The sequence below is a fragment of the Chlamydotis macqueenii genome, chromosome 4, assembly GCF_036417535.1.
Source record: "Chlamydotis macqueenii isolate bChlMac1 chromosome 4, bChlMac1.mat, whole genome shotgun sequence".
Taxonomy (NCBI): Eukaryota; Metazoa; Chordata; class Aves; order Otidiformes; family Otididae; genus Chlamydotis; species Chlamydotis macqueenii.
The window spans coordinates 83,899,194-83,922,030 of NC_141559.1; the positions used below are offsets into that span (position 1 = coordinate 83,899,194).

The 22,837-nt window shown below is 58.7% G+C and overlaps 1 protein-coding gene across 7 annotated transcripts in view; it reads right to left on the minus strand.

Moving 5' to 3' along the window:
• The window catches only part of DYSF (dysferlin), a 90,863-nt gene that overhangs the window by 44,893 nt on the left and 23,133 nt on the right, over positions 1-22,837 (minus strand). For all 7 annotated transcript variants that reach the window (XM_086747492.1, XM_086747489.1, XM_086747487.1 and 4 more), the window contains 13 exons: positions 22,697-22,802; positions 21,930-22,072; positions 20,844-21,017; positions 17,142-17,235; positions 16,423-16,500; positions 12,221-12,402; positions 11,797-11,937; positions 10,682-10,711; positions 10,087-10,113; positions 6,045-6,146; positions 5,352-5,513; positions 4,999-5,164; positions 4,633-4,706 (listed from right to left, as the gene is read on the minus strand). In XM_086747492.1, the coding sequence (XP_086603618.1) occupies positions 4,633-4,706; positions 4,999-5,164; positions 5,352-5,513; positions 6,045-6,146; positions 10,087-10,113; positions 10,682-10,711; positions 11,797-11,937; positions 12,221-12,402; positions 16,423-16,500; positions 17,142-17,235; positions 20,844-21,017; positions 21,930-22,072; positions 22,697-22,802 (1,479 nt within the window). The remainder of the gene's footprint in view (positions 1-4,632; positions 4,707-4,998; positions 5,165-5,351; positions 5,514-6,044; positions 6,147-10,086; positions 10,114-10,681; positions 10,712-11,796; positions 11,938-12,220; positions 12,403-16,422; positions 16,501-17,141; positions 17,236-20,843; positions 21,018-21,929; positions 22,073-22,696; positions 22,803-22,837) is intronic.

The following is a 22,837-nucleotide window of genomic DNA, read 5'->3' on the forward strand; positions in this document are numbered from 1 at the left end:
CCACGTACCCCTCCACAGTGTATGGGTCTCCATCAGGACAAGGAGCACCCCGAAGTCTCAGGGAAGAACTTCAGAGCCAGGGAAAGAGCGTTTTTCCATGAATTTGTCCAGAAAGCACAGAAATTTCCTAAGAGGAATGCGTGGCAGGCTATAATTCAAAAGAAAGACAAGCAGGCCTGGATCTGGCAGGCCACCAGAAGTGCCCACAGCTTCTGCAGGAGCGCTCAGACACTGCACCGACTTGAAAAACTGGTGAAGAGCAGAAAGTGTGCTTGGACGAGAGCACCCAGAGCAAAGCTTCCCAAAGAGCACCCAGAGCTCTGCTTCCCAAACTGCCCCAAAACACCCCCAAAAAATCCCTGCCCATCTGCCTTCGCCTCTGGGTCAGCCTCTTCAGGAGGTCCCCCAACAATGGCTGGGGCCAAAGCGCCGCTCAGCAGCGATGGAGGTTTGCACCTTTGGTTCCTCAAATCCAAAACCGGGCTGATCCAGTACGGGGAATCCATAGGAAAACTCCCACCGGCAGCCACGGGGAGAGATTTGCACTCCCGGAGCCGTGCCCAGTGCCTGCGGCTAGCTGTGCCCCAAACACGGCGGCGTCGATCCCGACATCTACGTGTTCCTTCAGTGCACGCGCGTCTCTTGCTGGCACACCCCATGCCACCAACAAGCATGATCAAACGTAGGAAAAAAAAAAAAGCTTTGAAGGACAATTTTTCATTTTCTTTTCCAAGCTAACTGGCGGAAGCCAAAAGAAATTTGGAATTCCGTCATTTTTGGAGTGCGAGTGCAAGAAGAGCGTGAGCCCTGGCTTTCTCTGTCTGGCCTTGCCCTCGCATCCAGGTGCAACAAAACCTGGCGAGAAACGGGGAACCAGTGAACAGGTCCCAGGGGGACGCACTGGGAGTAAATGAACCGCTGCTGAATTACCACGGAAAACATTCTTCTTTTCTCCCCACTAGAAAACAGAGAGAAGAAAGTGCCTAAAGAAGGCAGAAGGGTGTGAAATTGTGAGGAAAGAGATGATTTATCATTAAAAAGCCGTGGCAGTCTGATTAGAGCATTTCAAGCGACAGCGGGCACGGCAGAGCAGGGCAGAGCATCCCAACCAACCCGTGCTGCCCCCGTCCTGCCCACCCAGCAACGGTGATGGGGCAAACTGGGAGTCCCACCAGCCCCGTAGAGCACGAAGGTCTGGCGCAACCTTGGCCAAGCACCTCCAGCACTGGTTTGTGGAGGACCCCAGCTCCGCATCGAGCCCGGAGGCGGCGTCCCGCGGCGGCCGCAGCCCCCCCCTCTCCACGCCCAGCAAAGCCTTCGCCCGCGGCTCTCGTAAAGGATATTTACGGCAGGAAATTTTCCTCCTCTCACTTCCCTCAAAAAAGCAGCCGCTGGGTTCATAAACCACCAGCAAGCAGCTTATTTCCCTTAATTCCAGGGGAATTTCCATCAAGCAGGGTAATTAGCAACCAGGCTGAAAGCGTTTGCCTCGTCCCATGCCGCGGCAGCCAGCCCAAGCCAGCTGGCTCCCCACGAGAAAGCAAATTTGGGTGAAAACCCGAGGTTCCCAGAGGGAGCTCCGGTTCTCTCTTGTTTCCTCCACCATGGTTGCAGGAGAAGGAACAAGAGCAGCTGGGCGTGTGGAGTGGCAAAGGCACAGCAAAATCAGGGGTGGGAAACGGCGCCGGCGGGTGAAGCTCGGAGGGAAGGCAATGTTTTGTAAAATCTGTTGCACTGGACAATGGGTTGGCCATCAGAAAAAGGTGGCAGAGGGCCGGCACAGAGACGGTCCTTCTGACGCTCGAAGAGCAGTATTGCCCATCAGACGTGCCGCAGGTGGTTGTTTTGCTGCACAACACCATTTGTACTCAAAATTGACCCCCAAAAAAAGAAATAGGGAGAGGGTAAGCTGTAGATTTCAGAATATGCAAAAAAAAAACCAATAGTCAAACTAAAGTGAAAGTTGGGTAGATTTTTCTATTAAAAAAAAAAAAGAAATTATGTCGTTGCAGCTTGCTGGAGTTCCAGACACAAATCCAGTCCACCCATTGCTGTCCCAACCGTGGCTGTGGGTCAGGAGGGGGCCAGAAAACAGCTCTTTTGGGGGTCTCAGCCCATGGCTAAAGCAAACCCCACCTTCCTGTCCTTCACGTGATCCCAGCCCCTGCATTAGCTCCATGCCCACCACCCGTGGGAGCAGCACACCCACCCCTGGGTGCTTTGACGCTCTCCATCCCACCGGCAGCGGTCCCTGCGGAGCGAAGCGTCACCCTGGGGGAGGCACCGGGTGCCACCGGCTTCCTCGGTGCAGCCGAGGGACGTCGCTCGCCCAGCATCACGCAGCCAAGGCAGGACCTGCGCCCCAGCCCTCCCACCCACGTTGTTCCCTGGCCTCGCTTTTCTGCAGGCGCTTTCTGCGCTAGGCTAGAAAAAGGAGGGGATTTTATCTGCAGAGGTGAAGATTCCCGCTCCAAGACTCATTTTGGTGTTTTTTGGCAGACATGCTCCAGTTACTCTACGGATATGAGGCGAAGCACAATTGTAAATTATTAAGGCCAATCCACAAATGGCAAGCAAACGGAGAGCTAATCAGGTTGTCACGAGTACTTTCTGTCTGGAGTTGGTTTTTTCCTTTCAACGACACGTGTTCACTTGGGCCAATGTTTTCAAACTCCAGTGTTCAGCTCCTAATCGATCCCGAAGCAGCTCCGGACAAGACGCCAGCGCCCCAGGGAGCTGAGCGGACGAACGTCCCGCCCCTCGGCTGGTGGGGAACCCAAAAGGCCAGCTCATTTTGTGGGATCGTAGAATCACAGAACCATTTGGGTTGGAAAAGACCTTTAAGATCCCCAAGTCCAACCGTAAACCGGACACTGCCAACTCCACCGCTAAACCACGTCCCTACTCAACGTGCCTTGCTGCGAGGACGGCGGGGTGACCTTGCCTGAGAGCACCAACATGGGTCGCACCAGCGCTTGGGATGGGTGGGCCCGAGCAGGGCCGGCTGCAGCCGAGATCGCAACAGGCTGGAGTCCCACACCCACACCGGCCAAAATCTTGATTTTTTTCCTTTCAAGCCCAAAAGCCCTGAACTGGGCAGAGGTTGTAGCACACAACGTGCACTCCTGCTTAAGAAACAGCTGCTCAGCCGCAGGACGGACTTGCACGACACCAGCCTAAAGCAGATAAGCTCAGACAAGGGATGCAGCCCGGAGAGAGGTGCAGCTCCAGCTCCACCTCTGAATCTCCAAGGGATAGCCTGGTGCTGGGACACCAGTCTGAGCCCACCCTGGGACGCGACCGCGGGTACCTGATGGCACGGATCAGTGGATCGTAAAGTCCTCGTGAGTAGAAACACCGAGGTGCCATCCTTCATCACCACGAGGTGCCGTCGTCCTTCTTCACAAGGAGATGAATAAAGAGCACAAGCAGCTGAGACCCAAATTGCACATTTGGCTTTTGTGGGTGGTAAAAAGTCTGGAAGGCAGACCTCTCACAGAAAGCTCAGGCTGTTCTAGCTCGAGGAACCGTGCAGGATGCACAGCCTTTAAAAAGGGGAGGAAGGAAATGCCAGCGCACGTTAAATACGCCGAAGGGAACAGGAGACCACGCAAAGCTCCACCAAATGCCTCTGACAACACTTCCAGCTGCTCCTGAGCAATCAGGGTCAGCGACAGGCTTGTGCATCGCACGCGCACACGTCAGCGCTGACGGGTCTCTGCCTCAAAGAGGACGCGTCCACTGGCACAGACACCCGAGGGCCGTAGAAATGCCAAGCACCAGCAGGCCCAGTGTCCCCAGTGTGGCCAGACACCTCCCAGCTCTGCTTCAGGAAGAAGAAGCAGCAACCTCGGCGCCATGCCCAGCCCGGCCCATCTACAAGGGACAGCTGAGACCCCTCAAACTCACGGCACGTAGCAGCTTTCTTTCTGCAACAGCACCAACACATTCCTCCTCCACCGGCCCTGCTAAAGCACGTCCAGTTCCCACCACCACGGGATATTTCGCCATCACGGTCCCCACCACGACCCTCTGCGGAGTGACGGGAGCTGCTGAAAGCAGCAAGCGGGGTGGGAAGCAGCAAAGCACCCTGCAGAGAGGAAAACCGGGGAAAGCAGACCGGGCCGCGCGGCTGTGGTAGGGACGACCGAGCCTCCGGGAATCTTTGCTTCCAGTAGAGTCTTGGGCAAATTGTCCCACCTGCCAACATCAGCTCACCCCTTCAGTGCTGGGGTGAGTCCCCTCCAGGCTGTCTGGGGCAGTGACAGCCACTTCCGACGAGCAGAACCCCAAGGGGGTGAGGGCAAACCCTTCTCAGCCTCAAACCCAACGATACGTTTGAGGAAGAGACGCTGGAGGGAAGAGCCTGGCGTGGAGAGTCTGCTGTCTCTCCAGAAAAGCAAATCTGATGCCTCGTGCTAAACGCAGGGGAGAGGAAAGGGTTGGTGGTTGCTCGTTATGGCACGGTGGAGGGGAGGGGGTGAAACAGAGGTGGAAGCTGCAAAAGGAAGGTTACAACCAGGCACGACCTCACATCAAAGATCTGCATCTCCCTCCGCCCCAGCACAAGTTCCCCCACACCACACAAAGCAAGAAACCGGTGCCTTCCCACCGCTGCGATTTTCTCCATACCTGGACAGGAATAAGAGGCTCTTTGTCATCGATGTCAATGAGGACGTCATCCCTGGGCGTGAGGCTCACATCATCTGCAACCGGAGCAAGCACGAGCATCACCAGGGCATCCAGCTGCTAGAAACCCCAACGCCGAGCCACCTCGGGATCAAGCTCAACCATGCCCAGAGCCTTCACGCCAGCCAAAGTTCATGAGCGTTGGAGAGCTTGGCCAAGGGACAGCCCAGCTCATCAACCAACCGCAGAGCCGAACTCCTCCTGCACGTTTTGTACCAGACCTACAGCCGGGCTGAGCTAAAAGCAACGGCTACGACCCACAGCTCCTCCTGGGCGTGCAGCCGGCGTGGTCCTCGTGGCAGGACGTACCTGAGTGCTCCTGGGGACCGTCCTTTTCCTCTCGGTACGGGTCACAGTAGAAGTCCTCCAACGAGCGGATGGTGCACTGCCCCACCACGGGCCGCCGGCCAAAGGGCCGGTTGTCGATGATTTTGACAATGATGGGGGGGCTGTACAGGCTCTCCTTGGGTAAACGCTGCGGGCAGAGGGGAGGGAACGCGTAACTACGCAGGGCAGGGAGGGCGGCGGCTCTGCACCTCCCCAAAGGGAGCCGGGGCTGCGCAGGACAGAATTAGCTGCACCACAGGATGCACTTTTTTATGGGACCTCTGGAGGTCCTTCCCAACCAGCTCTGCCATGACCCCACCGCTGCAGATCCTCACCACTTCCATGAAGAGCACACAGACGTCAAAGTTGGGGTTCTTCTTGACGTTCTTGATGACGCAGGACTGCACGAGCTGGCCTCCGCACTCCACCAGCAGACTGGGCGAGGTGACACTGGCCAGCTGGTAGCTCTTGAGGTTCCTCAGCCCCCAGGCCAGGATCTGAAGGGTGAGGGGAACAGACAGCAAAGACTGAGATGAAGGTCTGCCTCCAGGACTTTCACTGAGCTTCTCAGCAACGGAGGCACACCTGAAGGCTGGCCCACCATGAAGGAGAGTCAAATCAACCATGTAGGACAGCTGGTGCTGGGAGAAGCCAGGTCGAACAGCAAGCATTTCTCTGTACACACCAATACACCAGGTCCACAACTGCTCGCATATTAAGGAGAATCTCTGTTTTGGGCAAGTATCCCGGTGTAAGGCAGACTGTCCTTCTAAAAAGCAAGTGTGGTCCAGGGCTGTGCTCTGCCCTAGGACTGACTGCTTGGTGAGACTTGTTTTCCCAGCAAGGTGGCATTTTTTGACTGGTGGCCCATGGGCAGAACGAGCTCCCGGCACTGGCGGGACTCTGTATCCACAGAGATCCCATTTCTGGGTCTCATCCTCCCCTCGATGGACACTCATTTGAGGGGGGAGGTTATTCTTGTTATTCTGCGAGGGGACGAGCTACCTCCTGCGCTCCCCACCACTCACCTCGATGGCCGTGCGCTGCAGGACCGGTTTGATTCCTTGGGGGACCATGTAAATGTTGGGCTCGCGCTGGGGCGGGGGGTACGGCAGGTCGGAGTCCGCGGACTGCGGGGGAGCAGAGACACGAAGGGCACATCGGGTGACGCCACGATGGGACACCAACCCCATCACCTCCCCCTCCCCACGCTGCCTCCCCCCAGGGTCTCCTCCTCTCTGCAAACTCATCTCCCCCCAGAAGTCCAGGACACCTAGACAGGGGAGATGAGGGCTGGGGGGATGAATGAATGAACTTGCAAACTGGTTTTCTCCCTTTAGTCTGACCCTGGAAAAGATCAAACTCCCGCTGCCGAGAGTGGTCCCTGAGCCTTTCCCAGGGAACTCGGAGGGATCTGCCCTCCAGCAAGGTTCAGCCGCCCTTAGGAGAGGAGGGGACGACAGAGCGTCTGTCCCACGCCAGGACCTCGGTGAGACAGTTAAGCAGCGGGATGAGGAGAGGAGATGAAGCAGCAGCAGAGTGTTAATCGGTGAAATGTAGCTCCTCGAGCTGGACAGGGAGATGCTGTGACCAGCGGCCGAAGAGCAGCAGGCAGTTTAGCGGGGGCAGCGCCGCGGGATGGAGGGTCGGCAGCGCCGCGGGATGGAGGGTCGGCAGCGCCGCCGGGTGCAGGAAGGGGCGGCTGTTCGTTCGTGGCATACAACAACCCGGCTCTAAACCTCGTCTGGTGGCTGCCAAGCTGCAGGACAGGGCTCGGATAAAGCTCTCCGTGCACCGTGTGTACAGAAGGCGATTTCCTTCCTCCTTCTAGACGGCAAGTGAGGGAGTCAAAATTTGCCTTCATGGAGGAGGAAAGTAGGGAGCCAGACTTCCCCGGCTGCTCGCAGAGGACGGGCACGGAGCCCTCCCAGCCCCTGGGCTCTTCTTGACCCGCGTCTTTGAGTTCAGAGTCACCGAAAAGGCAGGAATGAAAGCAAAACCTCCAAAAATGCATCCCTCAACCGAGGGCAGTTGGAACCAATTTAGGAGCCCAGCATTCTTTTCAGGCTGGAGTATTATTGCATTAAATTAAGTGTATGTGTGTATTTAAATTACGGGATTGGGTCAGGTTTATGTATGTACATACATAAATGTTCTACAAAGGGATTTTTCACGGTGGCGTGTTAGCTGTTCTAGACGCTAAGCTTTAATTTTCATTGGCAGTTGCGTGTGGCTGCTGAATCAAAGCCGCTCGTTAGCCAAAGAATTTTGGTAACTCCATTTCGGGGCAGCTGCCTGGGTTCCCGACGGGGCAGACAGCAAATGTGGGGCAGGCGGTCCCACCTCCCACGGCCCGCGCGCTCGCAGAAGCGGTTAGCGCTAGCAGCGAAGGGAAGGTTACCTAAGGGGAAGGGAGGGGTGCAGAGCATCCCCAGCATCGCCTGGATGCTTGACACATCGGGTAACCCACCGGCCTACCCACAGCCTTAATTTGAGATGCCTAAATGAGACTTTGCACCTCCTGCATGAGCTGATCCTGCCTCGGGGTAGAGGGACAGGCCAAACGGCCCTCAAAGAGCTAACCTCAGCTTTCGTTTGTGAGCTTAGAGCACCTCAAGGTGCCCAAGCACGGGCTGAACCGAGAACAGCCTCGGCCTTTCCTCGTTTAGTGCCACATCTTCGTTTCCAGCTTCAAACGTGCGGAAGTTGCCTAAGAGAGATGCAAAGCTGGAGAAGCTGCCTAGCCCATCTCCAAACGCCAAGGTAGGCTGCAACTCCGCACAGCCCTGTGAGGTGGCTGCACAAAACGGGAGGTTTCTTCCCAAAAAGGAAGGGTTTTTTTTCCCTAACAGGGCACTGAAATCTCCACTGATGTAAACACCAGGTGTTGCATTCCCTTGTCATCACTGGCCTCCAGATAATTTCTGGCAAATCTGTACGGGAAAAGGGGAAAGCCTCGGGGAAAGCACTCCTGCCTGCCCACCGCCCTCCCCAGGTCCAACAACAGGTTCGAAAGCCAACCGCGTGCGCTTGGCTCCTAACACCGCAACGTCCTCAGCTAGCTCAAAGCTAGCGCTAGCTGTCTCAAAGCCCTTCTCAACCCCTGCTGCTCTCCTGGATGTTTTGCAGTGGTTCTCCTGGTTCTCGGCGTTAAACGTTCCACCAGATGGGACAGAAATGAGCAGTGAGCCCTGGGGACAAGGCAGGCGCAGGGAGGGGTCAGGGCGGTAGTGGGGAACAAGCAATTCCCAGACACAGCTCTCAATCCAGACAGAGCCGGCTGGATGGAGGAGACACCCACGAAAAGAGCTGAGGGGTCTGCTGGTGGCTGGGATGGTTTGAGTGAGACAAGTCAGAGAGAATCAGGGTGGATGGGAGCTCGAGAGATCGCCTCGTCCAACCATGACTTTGATAGAGATGAGTGAAAGTCAACAGAGATCAGGCCAGTTAAAACAGTGACTGGAAACATCTCCCAGTTTGAGCGCACAGCTGGGCCGTGTTGTTTCAAGACAGGCTTATATCCCAGAGCTCGGAGGGGATCTAGCCCCAAAAAGCTACCGTCATTTGCACCAAACAGAAATGCAGTAGAAGGAAGTCTGTGCCAGCCTGGTCGTTCAGGTACATCATGAGGCTGAACGATGCGTGCACGAGCCTGGCTCTCCGCAAGGCTTGTTATTGACTGCTAAGGGCACTGGAGGCCTCGGGCTGGCATCACTCGTCTGGATGCAGCCCCGGTGGGTTGGTCCGGATGGGGTTGCCGGGGGGTAGGTGGGGCAGGCCAGGCCGTGTCTGAAGGAGCTGGTCTCTCTGAGAGTCTCTGTTGGGACTTTGCTTGGTTTCTGGGCAAAGGCAGAGGAACGGAGGAGGGACAAGTGTTTGAGGATAAAAGGTACCCATTGGAGGAGCCCCTCGTAGAACAAGGCAGGGGTGCAGAGCTGTGGAGTGGCCCATCCAGAAATGGCATTGGCAAGAAATGGAGGAGAAAGAGCAGAGAGATGGTTATGTTTACATGAGCTCAGCCATCTCAGCTCACATGGAGCACAAAAATGAGCCCCACACCGTCAGGAAAGGCTGCTTGGGCGGAAGAAGCCCATCTTGCAAAAATATGTTTACCCCATCCAACCTTAATGGAAACGCAGCCAGGCCCCAGATCCCTCCTAACTCATCTCCCAGACTTTGGTTCCTAGGGCCAGCACAACGTTCAGATAGACAGGCCCCTTGTTCAGCTCCCTGCCTTGAGTTTTCCAAGATACCAGCCTATACAGCACCTCTTGGTTCAGCCTGGGATCTGCTCTGCAGGATGCACAAGGTCTGGGTAGCGACTTGGACAGGTTGTCCAAGCAGCAGCTTGGGACCATAGAGTCAAAGAGTGGTTTGGGTGGGAAGGGGCCTTTAAAGCCCATCCAGTCCAAGCCGCCTGCAAGGAGCAGGGACATCTCCAGCCAGATCAGGTTGCTCAGAGCCTCATCCAACCTGGCCTGGAATGTTTCCAGGGATGGGGCATCCACCACCTCTCTGGGCAACCTGGGCCACTGTTCCACCACCCTCAGAGTAAAAAATTTTTTCCTAATAACTAATCTGAATCTACCTCCCTCTATTTTAAAACCATCACCCCTTGTCCTATCGCAACAGGCCCTGCTAAAGAGTTTCTCCCCATCTTTCTTCTCAGCCCCTGCTATAAGATCCTGAGGAGCATGCTTCCTTCAACGCAACAGGAACAGCCCAGGACATGCCCCCGTTCATGGCAAATTCTCCACAAAAAGCTGCAAAATTTTTAGCTGGCATTTCAGCTGAGGTCCAGCCAAAGGTCAGCCCAGCATTTTGGCTTTGGCATGCTTTGTTTGGAAGGGTTGAACACCAGCAGACGTCATGCACACACATCCCCCATCCCACCCGCCGTGCCCTGCCGTCGGGAACCCCTCCTGGGTAAGAACGGAGCCCACCCGCCCTGAGGACCACGCGTGTTACTAAATCCTGATGCTATGGACAGGACTCATCTGAAAAGAAGCGGCTGCCCCATGGAGGCACAATTTTAACCATCTCCAAGAAAACGAAATGTGACAAACTCACCTCATCCAGACTGGAGGAGAGCTCACTCTGGAGAAGAGGAGAGCACAGAGTTAGAGCCCCATCCTAGGGCTTGTCATCGTAGCTGACAACTGAAAAGGATGCTTCCAAAACTCCTGCACACCACCCCCGCCCCAGGCTTGAGAAGAAATCACCGTTGGTAAATTAAAACCACTCAAAATCTCACACCAGTTAATGCCTTTGCTCAGATGGGCCGCAGGGTGGGAAAGACTCTGGAGCTGCTGGGAAGCCCAGCCCTTCGGGATGGGAATGCCGAAATTATCGCCGGGCAGGAAGGCAACGGTGTCGTTGGCACCTGAAGCACTTGCCTGTCTCATGGGTCAAAACCGAGCGGGCCCGCTCACTCCAGCTCTCTGCCAGCAGCTGAAGGGAACCGGCATCCCTACGTGGGGATTGCTTCATCCCGCAATAAATCCCAGACAAACTGCCTGTGGAAATAGGGCTGCAAGCAGAGCCCACCGCCAGCCTCTGCGGCAGCAGCTGATGGTGCCGGGACCCAGCAGCTCCGCGGGGACAGGGGAGGGGGCGGCAGGAGGGACGCAGGGCTTGGGAGCTGCAAAGAGGAGAGAGGCATTACCTCGAAGCCAGGGATGTGATGGACAGCTGGCTGCGGAGAAAAAAAAAAACACATATTTTCCATTTGCACTCCTGGTGCTCACTCGGCTTTGTCCGGCAGAGAAACGCCAGTCCTCCCACAGCCGCACACTGGGCCCTCCGTGCCCACCACTGGGCTCCAAAAAGCCCGGGCAGGAGGGCAGGGCTCCCCCTCTGACAAGGGGGCACGAGCGGAGCCTCACATCCACCCAACTGCTTTCTGCTACCAGCAAAGGAGGTCTCTGGAGAGGACCCCCCTGTCCGAGGTCTTCCCCACCCAGTTCAGCAACTTCTCAGGAGGGTGAGGAGGAAGAAGAGGCCGCATGCAGATGACTCGGTGCCCCGTCCCGGCAGCAGGGACATCCCCGGACCCCCACCCAGCAGCCCCTCACCGGTGCAGCGAGGCTCATACCCAGCCCACCCCTGGCTGGCATCGGGCCCAGCACGCGGCACCCCCCTTCCCAGTTAACACCTCAGGGCTGGGAGGGAGGAACCGGACAGGGAGTCTGAGCCTCCCAGTCCATCCGCTTTCCCTGCCATGGAGACACCTCTGGGCCGCGGCCAGTGGAAGAGCCGGAGGAAAGAGAGACGCGAGGGGGTGGTGCGTGCAGGGGGACGGGAGGGTGGGAAATTGCGCGAGGGGCACGACGAGGAGTGTCTCCCACCCAGGCTGGCTCCGAAGTGCAGCCTCCTTTCCCCCGTGGCTCGTCAGATGAACGGCCAGCACTGAGCGCGGCAGCTTGCCGCAGGAGGAACCGCCCTCTTCGGCTCTCATTAAATCCCTTCCGGAAATTAACTCTGAGCGAAGGGCAGCGATCCGGGGCCAAACGCATCGGACTCTTCCCGTGGCGCAAAGGCACCGAGGCTCTGAGCCCAGCACCGCAGCCCGCCGGGCTGGCAGGGCACGAGCGGCCAGGCCTCTTCCCGTTGGCCTCCCATCACACGGCTGCGGTGCGGCCAGCATCGCGGCCGGCTCTGCTCGGAGCATCCGTCCTGGCGAAACCGGGGACAGGGAGCCGCAGAGCCACCCAGCCTGAGGGAAGAAGCCAGCGTTGCAAGCAGAGACCGGATCGGGTCGGGATGGGATGGGGAGCTCACCTTCTCCCTCTGGATCAGCTCGAAGGCGGCCAGCAGCTCCCCGACGTTTCTGTTCGCCTTGATGACTGGGTGCCAGGAGAGCCGCGGCGAGCGCTCCAGGCTGGGCTTGCAAATGCAGCGCCCCATGAACTCGTCCGCCCCCTGAAAGGCAACCACGGGCACGGGGAGCTGGCTTCCCGCCCCGCTTCCCAGGGGAGCCCATCCCCACGCACCCGCACCTCGCCTGAAACCCCGCCGCTCAAAAGTCAGGCCCAATGTCTGAACCATTACAGCACCAGAAAAAAAAGATGGGATCTTCAGATGCCTTTGCTGCTTCCTGATGGGTTTTTTTGGAGGAAGGAGGGCAGGAACGGTGTCACGCATTTGTCCCACCCGCCCCAGCACACTCACACCGTGAAGGCCCAGCTCATGCTGCCACACTTACGTAGGTGTCGTGGTCATAGATTTCCACCACAATGGTGGGAGGGGACTCAGACACCTTCTGGGGGTCCCCAAAGATCTCTATCTCATAGAAGATGAGTGTCTGGTCCCAGGTGGGGTTCAAGGTGTTCTTGATCACCACCGTCTTCTGGCTTTGGTGGAGGAAGGAGACGATGGCATAAGGATCTGCAAGGGATGTTGGACAAGAGGAAAAAGATGAATTAGAGCTACCAGGAAGGAGAAAGCAATTCATGGTCATTCAAGGGCCAACAGGCTGGGCAGGGAAGAGTGTGAACAGGCTGAGGGACCTGCAGGTCTTTTAGAAACAGTGATGATATTCCCATCACGTCCCAGGCAACTCCAACTGAGAAGAGAACGAGGCCAAGCTCTCCGGCGCGTCTCTCTACACACCAGTTATCTGCAGCTCAGGTACTTCCCAAGTTAGTCTGCGTGTTTGGCAACCCTGCGGGGGGCTGTCTTCTACAGACTTCTCCTGCCCCTCTTGAGCCCACCATATCCTCTGGTGAGGACTCAAAACTGCACGGAGAACCAGCCCCTCGTGGATTTTTGCAGTACTCAGCTCCACCCCTGCCCAGCTGCACCGGCACTCGGGGTTCTGCAGGTTTCCATCACGCCAACCCTAAAACATCGCTTCTTCAAGGCGAGGAGTCTCAGCCTACGGAGCTATTCCTCACAAAGGGACAATCCAGTCCCCTGCTCATTCCAGCTCTTTCTGGGACAAGACAACCAGAGCGGCCCACACAGCTCTGCTGCCTACCTGTGCACAGACCTTCCTCCCTACCCCACAGCAGCCTCCTTTCCTTAAAAACCTTTGGTGAAGGATTTTATTGCCCAAAACCGTTCAGACATCCAATGAGATCACGTTAACCAGAGCAAGCTTATCCTCTGGCTCGTGATAGGCAGCACCAGCACCGCACATCTGGGTGAGCAGCGACTTTGGGTCACCCACTGCTGTGAAGACCAGACCATGAAGAAGGTGACGGAGACGTTACTGCCTCCTTCCTGGGGTCCTTAACGTCTCCACAGGGATGGGAGCTGAGGACACAGCCAGAGTCATCCTCTCAGCCCCATTGCATGAGCTTTGGTGACCTCCACGTCTTGGGGAGGGTTTGGGGTTCCCACAGCAGACGGCTCTCGGTTTCCCTTAGGCCGCTGCATCACATCTGCCAGCCCCGTGCAGATGTCTCAGGTACTCCAGGGTCTCCCCAAACCCCTGTGCTTAGGCGCGAGCTGGGACCACGCTGTCTTACCCCTAAGCTGGGACAAAGCCAGAGGTTTCTCACAGCAAGGAGCAGCCACCCTTAACAACCCAAGCAATTAACGCAGGAAACCTGAGATCAATTAAGAACGGAAACGTGAAACCTGAGCCCTCTCTAACACCTTCCCTTCCAGACAGCTTCAAAGAGCACGCAGCCCAAACCTGCTGTGGACACCCAGCCCGCGCCGCCAGTAGCACTGGGCACGGGGACAGGACGGGCGGTGGGGGAACCAGGATCAAGAGCTGGGCGAGATGCTCGAAACGTGCCCTGGGATCGCATTGTGAGAGCCCGCGGAGACCGAACGCCTTTCAGAACCTGAGAGCATCTACTGGTCCTCGTCAGGGATGAGACCCCCGTGACTGTCGCATCCCAGGTGGACCCCCGAGCTCTGGTTGACTGCAAAGCCCAACCTCCATGGTGGTGGGAGATATCCTGGGCCTTTTGGGAAGGACACAGGCTACCCCCTCCGGCTGGCACCCCGCATGACCTGCCACGACAAGACACAGGTACACCAGACAGTGTACGGGGGTCCAGCAGCGTCCAGGGGGGCACCGCTCTGCTCACCCCAAAGCCAATTCCAAGAGACCCACCAGTGGCCAGGAGCATGGCAGACCCTACAAATGCAACCCCCGCAGTCCCAGGAGGTGCTCCCCACCCCACAAAACAGCGTGCACACCCCCACACCAGCGCTGTCAGGAGACTGTGAGCTTGTGCTGGGAGCAAGACGCGTCCTGCCTGCCCTGGGGACGGAGGAGCATCCCCTCCGGACACCCGAACGCGGGGCCGGCCGAGCGGGGCAGCGTCGAGGTCAAAGGGGGGGTGTATTTTCTTTCTCGGCGCCCGGGCCGCAGCAGACGTGTTTAACGAGCCGGGGCTGTTTGCGAGGCGGCGGGCTGGAGAGACCACTGCTCGCGCTGGGAAGAACCCTTTCCACTTACGCGCTTTTTTCCAGTCAGAGCAAAGCAGAACGCGTTACAATAAACAAAAAACCATGCATTTGGATTTGCTTTTTTGCTCTTTTTTTTTTCGCACCCCCCCCTTTCTTGTTTTTAAAGGAGGCCTCCATAAAGCCCCTTTGTTTAGCCCCTCGTGTGCGCAGAAGGTTTATTTTTATAAGGGTGTAAAGCCCCCGTAATGAACTCCTTTATGCTTTGTTAAGGCAGCGGAGATCACAATTCCACATTGTGGCGTGTTGTTACTCATGTTGTCCTTGGCCGGGTTTTTCCGAAGGAAGGGACTCCCCTCCCCGCTCCGCCGGTCGCGGCCATGAGATCACCTCGGTCCCCACCACCTCGAACAACGGACCCTTTGTGGAGGCGGAGGGGAGACGGGACCTGGGGGGGCGCAGACACTGGGTGATTGTTTGGGTGCTGCGCGCCTCTCCGGGGCGTTTCTGCCCGCCCCGCCCCAAGCCCCTCTACTGCAGGACAGTGGGGGAAGCAGAGCCTCTTGGGACTGCGGTCCCGCTGCCTGGCACCGTGACGCCCCGCCATCCCCCGCTGCGGGACCCCACGCCACACCGCCTTTGGGGACCGTCCCTGCATCCCGTCCGAGATCCGTCACCCCGGCGGGCAACCCCGCGGCCAGCCCCTCGGTGAATCCCCGCGGCAGACAGTCAGTGACAGCCTTGGAGGGATGCTGGATGCCTCCTGCCCGCGGGCGTCGCCGCAGAGGGGTGTGGGGGTGTGGGCATCCCTGCCCCTGGACATGGTCACATCCCAGATGTGGCCCCCGCCACACAGCAATGAAGGTGGACAGCAACATCCCCGCTGTCCTGCTTCTCCACCTCAAAATGACCCCCAAAGCATTAACGGGTGCGGGCAAAGGCGGCTTTGGTGGCAAGTACCACAGAGCCACGGGACCCTCTGGCTGCCGGGGGGCTGCTCCCTGCTGGGGTCAAACACCAAGAACCGTTCCTGGCGCGTCCTCCCACCTCCGCGGCCACGCGTCGGCCCCTGCCGCAAACGAAACACTCCTGAAAGCAAACCACCTGGCAATTTCGTAAGCGCCTGAAGCCGCCCTGGGACGCGTTGAGCAGTTGCTCGAAGCCCAGAACACCCTTTTCTCCACCTGGGACCCCACTTTTTTCCACGAAGGGGTGTTTTTTACAGTCGGGTCTGAAGGACGCCTCGTTCAGCTCCATCACGGAAACCCTCCAGCTGCTGCCTCCCAGTCCCTTTGCAAAGTTTCCAGGACGGAGAGCGGAGGAGCAGCCGCTTGATTTAACGTTCGGTCGTGAAAACAAATGTGGACCGTTGTACGGATTGGCCACCGTTCAGTATTTTCCTTTCCCACCATGTTTTCAATCAATTCTTTCATTCCTAATAAAAAGGGTCTTCCTCTTTCAGGCTCCAAGGCCCTAATTACCCCCTTGCACCCTTTGTCATTTTCCTGAGCACATCTCAGAGCTCTCTGCCCCGCGCTCCGTCGCCGTGACCCCAGCCCGGAGCCCCCGTCCTGCCTGCAGTCCCACACGGGGGGACGGCCGGAGGCGGCGTGCCACGGTGCACGTCCCTGCCCTCCGCTCTGGTTTTCTTTGTCGTGCCCCCGAGCGCTCTGCTAGCCAGCCTCGCCACCGGCCCCCAGCCTCCCCTCGGGTCGGGGACACGCAGCTGTTAGCAAAGCAAACAGCTCTGACTCACGGCTGACCTGGGTAACTTGTGGTTTCTGGTTGGTTTCTCACGTAAGTGTTCTTGAAACTCTGATTTATTTATTTTATTTTTTTTTTTTTTGCTGAAGGGAATTCAAGCCACCAGGCTGGTGGCCTTGGGACAGCCTTATGCCGCTGTGTTTTGTTGTATGGCCACTGAACACTCCCCGCATCACATCAATAAATACCCCAAAGATGGCTTTACAGACCCCACTGCTCCCCGACATTCGTTACCGCACTAATTACAAGCACAAACACGTGGACGTCTGGGCTTACCGGAAAAGCTGTCCTTATCCATGGCGATCAGATCCCGAGCCTGGTACATGTAGCAGCGGAGGTGGTACCGGTTCCCGCCTGCACAGAGGAATGAAACGGTGAAGAGACGAGGCCAGGGAGAAGGGCCGGGCACCGGGGGAGCAGCTGGGCTCTTCACCAGCCCCAGGCCCATTCTGAGGGCAGCTCGGCTTAATCCTTCCCGCAGCGTCCCAGGAGAGCACTGAGCCCTGAGCTTGTTGATGTTCCTCAGGGGGACAAGCCATGCCCCATCCTCACCCACCCCGCTCTTTCCATCTGCCTGCGCTCAAGGTGGGTGAGCAGAAAAGGATGGGAACTGCTCAGCTGTGGGGTCCCCACAGCAGAGACCCTGCACCCTCCCCTCCAACCCTTCATGGAATCACAGACTGGTTTGGGTTGGAAGGGACCTTTAAAGCCCACCCAGCCCAACCCCCTGCCAGGAGCAGGGACATCTCCAACCAGATCAGGTTGCTCAGAGCCCCGGCCAACCTGGCCTGGAATGTTTCCAGGGACGGGGCATCCACCGCCTCTCTGGGCACCCTGGGCCAGTGTTCCACCACCCTCTTGTAAAAAATTTCTTCCTTCTGTCCAGTCTAAATCTGCCCTCTTTTAGTTTAAAACCATTATCCCTTGTCCTGTCACTACAGGCTCTGCTAAAAAGTTTGTCCCCATGCCAAAAAGTGTGACCCTTGGGGCCTTACAGTCAAATATGCACGAAATGGTGGGTCTGTTGACACCGAAACTGAGGGTGGAGATGGATTTGCCATCATCGCTCTTGTCGTCTGTCACTCCCCCCTGCAAGAGAAAGCAAGGCAAGGTCGCTGCCGCAGGGACCCCCTCTGCGGCCAAGGCTCCCCACGGGATGGGGTCCCCAGGGTGTTATCCACGTGGGCTTCCACAGGGACTTTGGGCTTCCCCACGGAGGGACCCTCAGGCTCTTCTGCCCCAGGAGAGCACAGAGGACCCAGCTCCTCATCCATGCCATGCTGGGAGGGAACAGGACACCACAACAAAAGCAGCCGAGGGTCACCAATTCACATCCCGCCTCCCCGCATCTCACCGGCATGGAAAACCCTCTCCACAAAGTTCATCGCTCTGGGAGCAGTCGTTAGTAGCTCAAAGCAATTCTGCTAAGTCCCCTTGCGAGCAAAATTAGCAGAGTATAGATTTTGTGAGCAGTGGATCCAGCCGGTGCCACGTGCCCCACTCGCTGCCCAGGGGGGAGCCCCGGCCGATGTTGGCCATCGCTCTTCCTTCTTCTTGTGTTTGCCTAGGAGAGCCGGCCTTGTGTCACCTCCTAATTGCAGCACTGGGCTTGAAATATTTAGCTGCAGGAAAACGAGCCTAACGGTAACTTCCTGGCGAGGGTAAATCTGAGCTTTAAATATTTTTCAATTATCGAATGCTAGGGAGAGAGAGGAAGGGTGTTCAAAGAAAAAAGGAAAAGAAAGAAGGAAAAAAGGAAAAAAAAAAAGCAGGTCTGGGATGGAGTTTCCAGAGCCTGGAGCTGCCCGGTCCCAAAAACCCAACAGGAGCTTAGGTGTTCTGCAGAGCCCTCCTCGCCTTCCCGGCCGGAACCCCAATGCCCGCGGCACTGTCTGCGGAGGAAGCCCCGGAGCTTGCGCTGCCTTTAGGGCGGCGAGGCCGCGCCGAGGGTTTGCAGGGCGACCTCCAGCGCTGCCCTCCCCTCGCTGCGGCAGCTGAACAGCTCCTCAGTTATTTTTATGACCTTTCTGCCCGGTGGACCACCCGTCCCCCCGTCCCCCCACCCCGACCTGCGCCCGCTGCCAGCCTGGGGAAGGGCCAGCGGAGGAGCCCAGGAGCCAAGGCAGCCGGCAGAATCCCCCAGCAAGGGCGTGGGGACCCCCCCAGTCTGTCCATCGCGGGGAAGGGGGGCTCCTCGCACCCCAAATCACCACGGCAAGCACACCTTGGAGAGGGCAAGGTGCAAAAGGCTTTTGCTCAGGGCTGCGATTTGTCCCTTGGGGTCTCCACGCGGCATGGAGCACCCCCATGAGCCCCTCCCTTCGCCCCGTCCCCCCGGGGCTCCCAGGCACCCGGTCCTGCAGCGGGAGCCCGAGCACGGTGCAACGGGCGTAGGAGCACCGCTCGTCCCGGCAGCGTCCCACCGCTCTGCCCCTCTTGCAGCTGGGCTTTCCCACCGGGACCCCCACGCTGGGTGCAGCCGGTTGGCACTTTGGGCACAAAAGCTACAGCACGAGTGACCCCCAGCCCGGCCAAGCCCCGCCGGCACGACGCGCCCGCCCTGGCTGTCACCCCCCGGTCTAACTCGCGTCCCTGCCTGGGGAGCGGGGGTTCAGTCACGGCTGGTGCGGAGCCAAAGCTGGGGTGTAAGCACCGGCAGAAACAGGCAGGATTTTCCAGCCTGGCACAGAAAACCCAAAATTCTCCGTCAGCCAAAGGTTCCCCTCGGCTGATTTTTGGAGAAGGATGGGAGGAAACGGGGCTTGCAGGGTGGGAGGGCTGCTGGCAGCTCCGGGGCAGAGCCACCGGGCTTTTCCATCGGAAACCAGAGCCGGCCTCGAGCCGCGGAGCTCAGCTCTGGGCTCCCCAGAAACCAGCCCGAGGGCAGAGGGGTGCCCCAGGCCACGACCGCAAAATCGCACAAACGCCTTGGGCAGAGGAGGTGGTGGAGGCTCCGGCAGGCGCCGGCGTGCCAGTGGCCGCCCCAGCCCCGTGCCGGGGTAAAACCCGAGCGGAGGGATGCTCCGGGCTCCCAGCTCCCCGGCATCACGCCACGTCCCTCCTCCCGCTTGCGGCTCCAGCGGATGGAGGGGTGGGCCCTGGGCAGGTCCGGAGGGTTGCTGGATGGGGGACGCCGTGTAAATTTAGATATTATTTTGGGATGGAGCATCCTGGGAAAATACGTCAGTCATTCGAGCAAGAGAGGAGAGCTCGAGAGGCATGAAGATGCAAAAGCAGAAAGCGTGGCGAGAGCGTTTATAAAGCAACGGGCGGGATTGCCTCATGTTTCGCCGAGATTCAAGCTGGGAAACGCCTGGCTCGGGCGTTCGCTTGGCGTTTTGCTTGGGCGCCGGCACTGGGGTCGTACAGGAGCAGCAGCGACGCTTAGGGCGGTGTTTGCTGGGGACGGGGAGAGAGAAGGGCACGGCACGGCACGGCACGGCACGGCATGGCAGAACAACTCCTTTTTTTTGGCTAGAATTGTTTTCAATTAGAAAACAAGGGAAATAATAAACCAGAGGTGTCACGTGGCCATACAATAAAAGTTACACAGGTAACCGTGGGCTAACTATGAACGAGAGATTTGGGAGGCACCGAGAACTGGGCGCCCCAGCACTGCTGCAGCTCAGAAACGCCGGGGGAATCGATAGGCAAGGTCTGACGGGCTTTGGGGGGGTGGCCCGGGGCAGGTGGGGGTCAGCAGGACACCAGTGACACCAGGGGACACTCGAACCAAGCTGGGACCCCCCGCCGCCGCGCCAGCGAAGCAAGCAAGGGCTGCCAGGCGCGCTGGCCCATCGCCACTTTAATGGGGCTTTTCACTCCCCTTCCCCCTGGCTCCAGCCTCTGCCCCACACGCGTGGGGCGGGGAGTTTCCTCCCCTGGGCCCCCCTGCATCCCCCGGGGACCCCCAGCGGGCGGGTCCATCACCCCCCTCTCCCCCAGCACGGCACCCAAACCCACAAACACATTTCCTTCGTGGGCTAATGAAGGCGAAACGTGGGCACGGCCGAGCCCCTCGGAAAACCGCGCAACCGAGAGCCGGGGCAGCCCCAACGAACCCCCACCCACCTCCTCGGACCCCCCCCAGCCAAGGAAGGGCACGGGCGCTCTGCACAGCCCCCCGCGCGTGCACAAGCGTGTGCACGGACACACACCCCACGTTACAGCTACATCCTCCTCGAGCGCCGCAGAGGGATGAGGCGTCCGGCCCAAAATCACACAAACAGGCCCCAGAGCGAAGGGGGAGAAGGCAGGGTCCCAGTGGCAGCCCTGGGGGTGGGCAGCAGCCGGGACCCCCCCATATCCGCAGACGGGGCCAGCGCGAGCTCGGGGCCGACGCACACGAATGCCGCGGAGCTGCTGGCGTCCCAGAGGGGCCGCAGGGTTCAAACGCTGGACGGAGGAGAGGGAAGGGCAGAGGAGGAGGGGAAAAAAGCCAAATGGGGGAAAAAAATAAAAAGCCCTATAATAGGGGCTTTGTGCTGCTGTGGTTTGTTCTGTTCCGTCGCCGGAGAAGCCAAAGCGTTACGAAATCCAGCGCGCTAAGAAAGCCAGAACATCAGCCCAACGACCGGCGGCGGGCGCAGGCGGCAGATAACGAGCTTTGCTCCGCGCCCGCTCCCCGCCATGGGACGGAGGGCGGGAGCGGGCTCCCCCTCCCAGGCAGCAATTCTGGGGGAAAGGTGGGTACCTACCAGAGCCCCCTCCAAGGCGAAGACGGCGGCGGCCCCGGTGCGCTCCAGGGGCTCCATCCGGCGCCTCCAGCGACGGCGGCGGAAGGTGTCGGTCCGGCGGTACTTCAGGTGGAAGCGCCAGCCGAAGAGCGAGGCGTACTCCCAGCCCTCCCCGTCCAGCTCCTCCGGCTTGTGCTGCCGGGCAGGGACAGGGGCTCAGGGGGGGCTCGGTCCCACCGCCCCGCGGCCCCGCTGCAGGTGACGACGGCGGGACACCAAGGGGCAAAGCCACTCGTGCACGAGGCTCTCCAGGGCCAAGGTTGTGCCCATCCAAACCCAGCTCCAGCTTCTTCAAGCTGTTGCCTGCTGAGGTTGTCCCACCTCCTGTCCCCCCTGTGTCTCTCCAGCTTAAACCCACAGAACAGATCCATCAAACCATTTGGGTTGGAAAAGACCCTCAGATCATTGAGTCCAACCACTAACCTAACACTACCAAGTCCACCCCTGGGGATCCAGCCCCTCCCTGGGGTGAACCCCACTTGGAGAAGAGTCCTTGGGCTGGGGACCACCATGGGACATCCTCTCCAGGGCATCGGTCACAAGCCCGTGAAGGCTTCTTCTCCCCAGGGCTGTGACGCCTCCCTGTGACACTTGCTTCCCTGTGGCGGATGGGGTGAGAGGGGGTCCCCACGCTTTCCATCCACAATTGTCTGGAAGAAGCGCTGGAAAGGGAAGGAAGCGTCTTGGGGAACTGGCTCGGGGAGTGAGGAGCGGCAGCGCTCGGTGGCATTTGCAGTCCAATTGCACCACCTAGAGGGAAGCAGGACTGGGAGAGGGAGCAGACTGGGGACTTCTGCCAGTCCCAATTGTCCGAGATGTTTGGTGGCACTGGTGGAGCTCCCCGTCCCATCCCACAACCCAACCAAGCACCCCTGGAGTGGTCTCCACCTCGGGGAGATGTTGACCCCCATGGTGGAAACCACAGAGACAGATCAGCAGGTCTCTGAGGCACAGCAGGTCTCTGCAGAAGGCCAAGCATCTCCCCCTCCACATGGAGGGACACAGCCCTGGCCCGCTCTCACCCTCTTCTCCCCGGTCCCGTCCTACCTTCCTCATGGCCTCCATCTGTGCGAGGTCTCTCCGGCGGAGCCGCACCCAGCGCCGTCGCCGGTTGGTGTGGTACATCTTCTCAGCCGGCACCCAGGCCTTGGGCTTGCGGTCCGGCGGGATGGTGATGCCGTACTCCCAGCCTTGGGGAGAAAGGGACACCTGGGTGAAGGTGGGAGAAGAGCCCCCCCACCTTGCCTCCCATCAGGGACCTCTCTTCACATACGTCCAGGCTGGACGAGCCTTAATGGCAAAGGTTTGTCCAGGCACGACGCCCTTTCCTAGTTCGCTGCTCCACGCAGATAACGACCTACTGCTGCTGCTGCCCAAAGTAGGTGTCCTGCTGGGGATGCCCAGGTGATGGACTCATGGTGTCCCACCAGCCCTTGGCTCAAAGTCACAGCCTGGGGACTCTCCCCTCCATCCTCCCTTCCTCAGACAACCCCAACGCTTGCAACCGTCTCAGGTGTTCTCTAGCCTGATGCTTTCCACCTGTCTTTTGCCAAAAACCAGGTAAGATCTTCCAGAAGAACATCCTGGCCTTTCCCCAGCAGCAGAAACGCTGCCATTGTGACTGCCGACCCAACTTCGGCCAGAGCGAGTGGGAGAGGGTACCCCCAGGGCCTGAAGCCAGTGGGGCAGCTCACGCAGCCGCGGAGGGGACGCTATCATCCCTGGTGCTGGGTGGGACCATGGAAGGAAACCCCACAATGGGCAAAGGAAAGGGGATGAAGACAACCCAGGCACCCAAAACTGCTCCCTGGTACCTTTCTCATCCACGGCTCTGTTGAGGTCGGTGTCCCACTCCACATCTTCCCATTTCCAGCCCGGAGGACACTCGATCTCATCCTTGGGCAGGACCTTCTCCCCGTTCTGCGGGACACAGGGGTGTTTTCAACCAAAGGGTG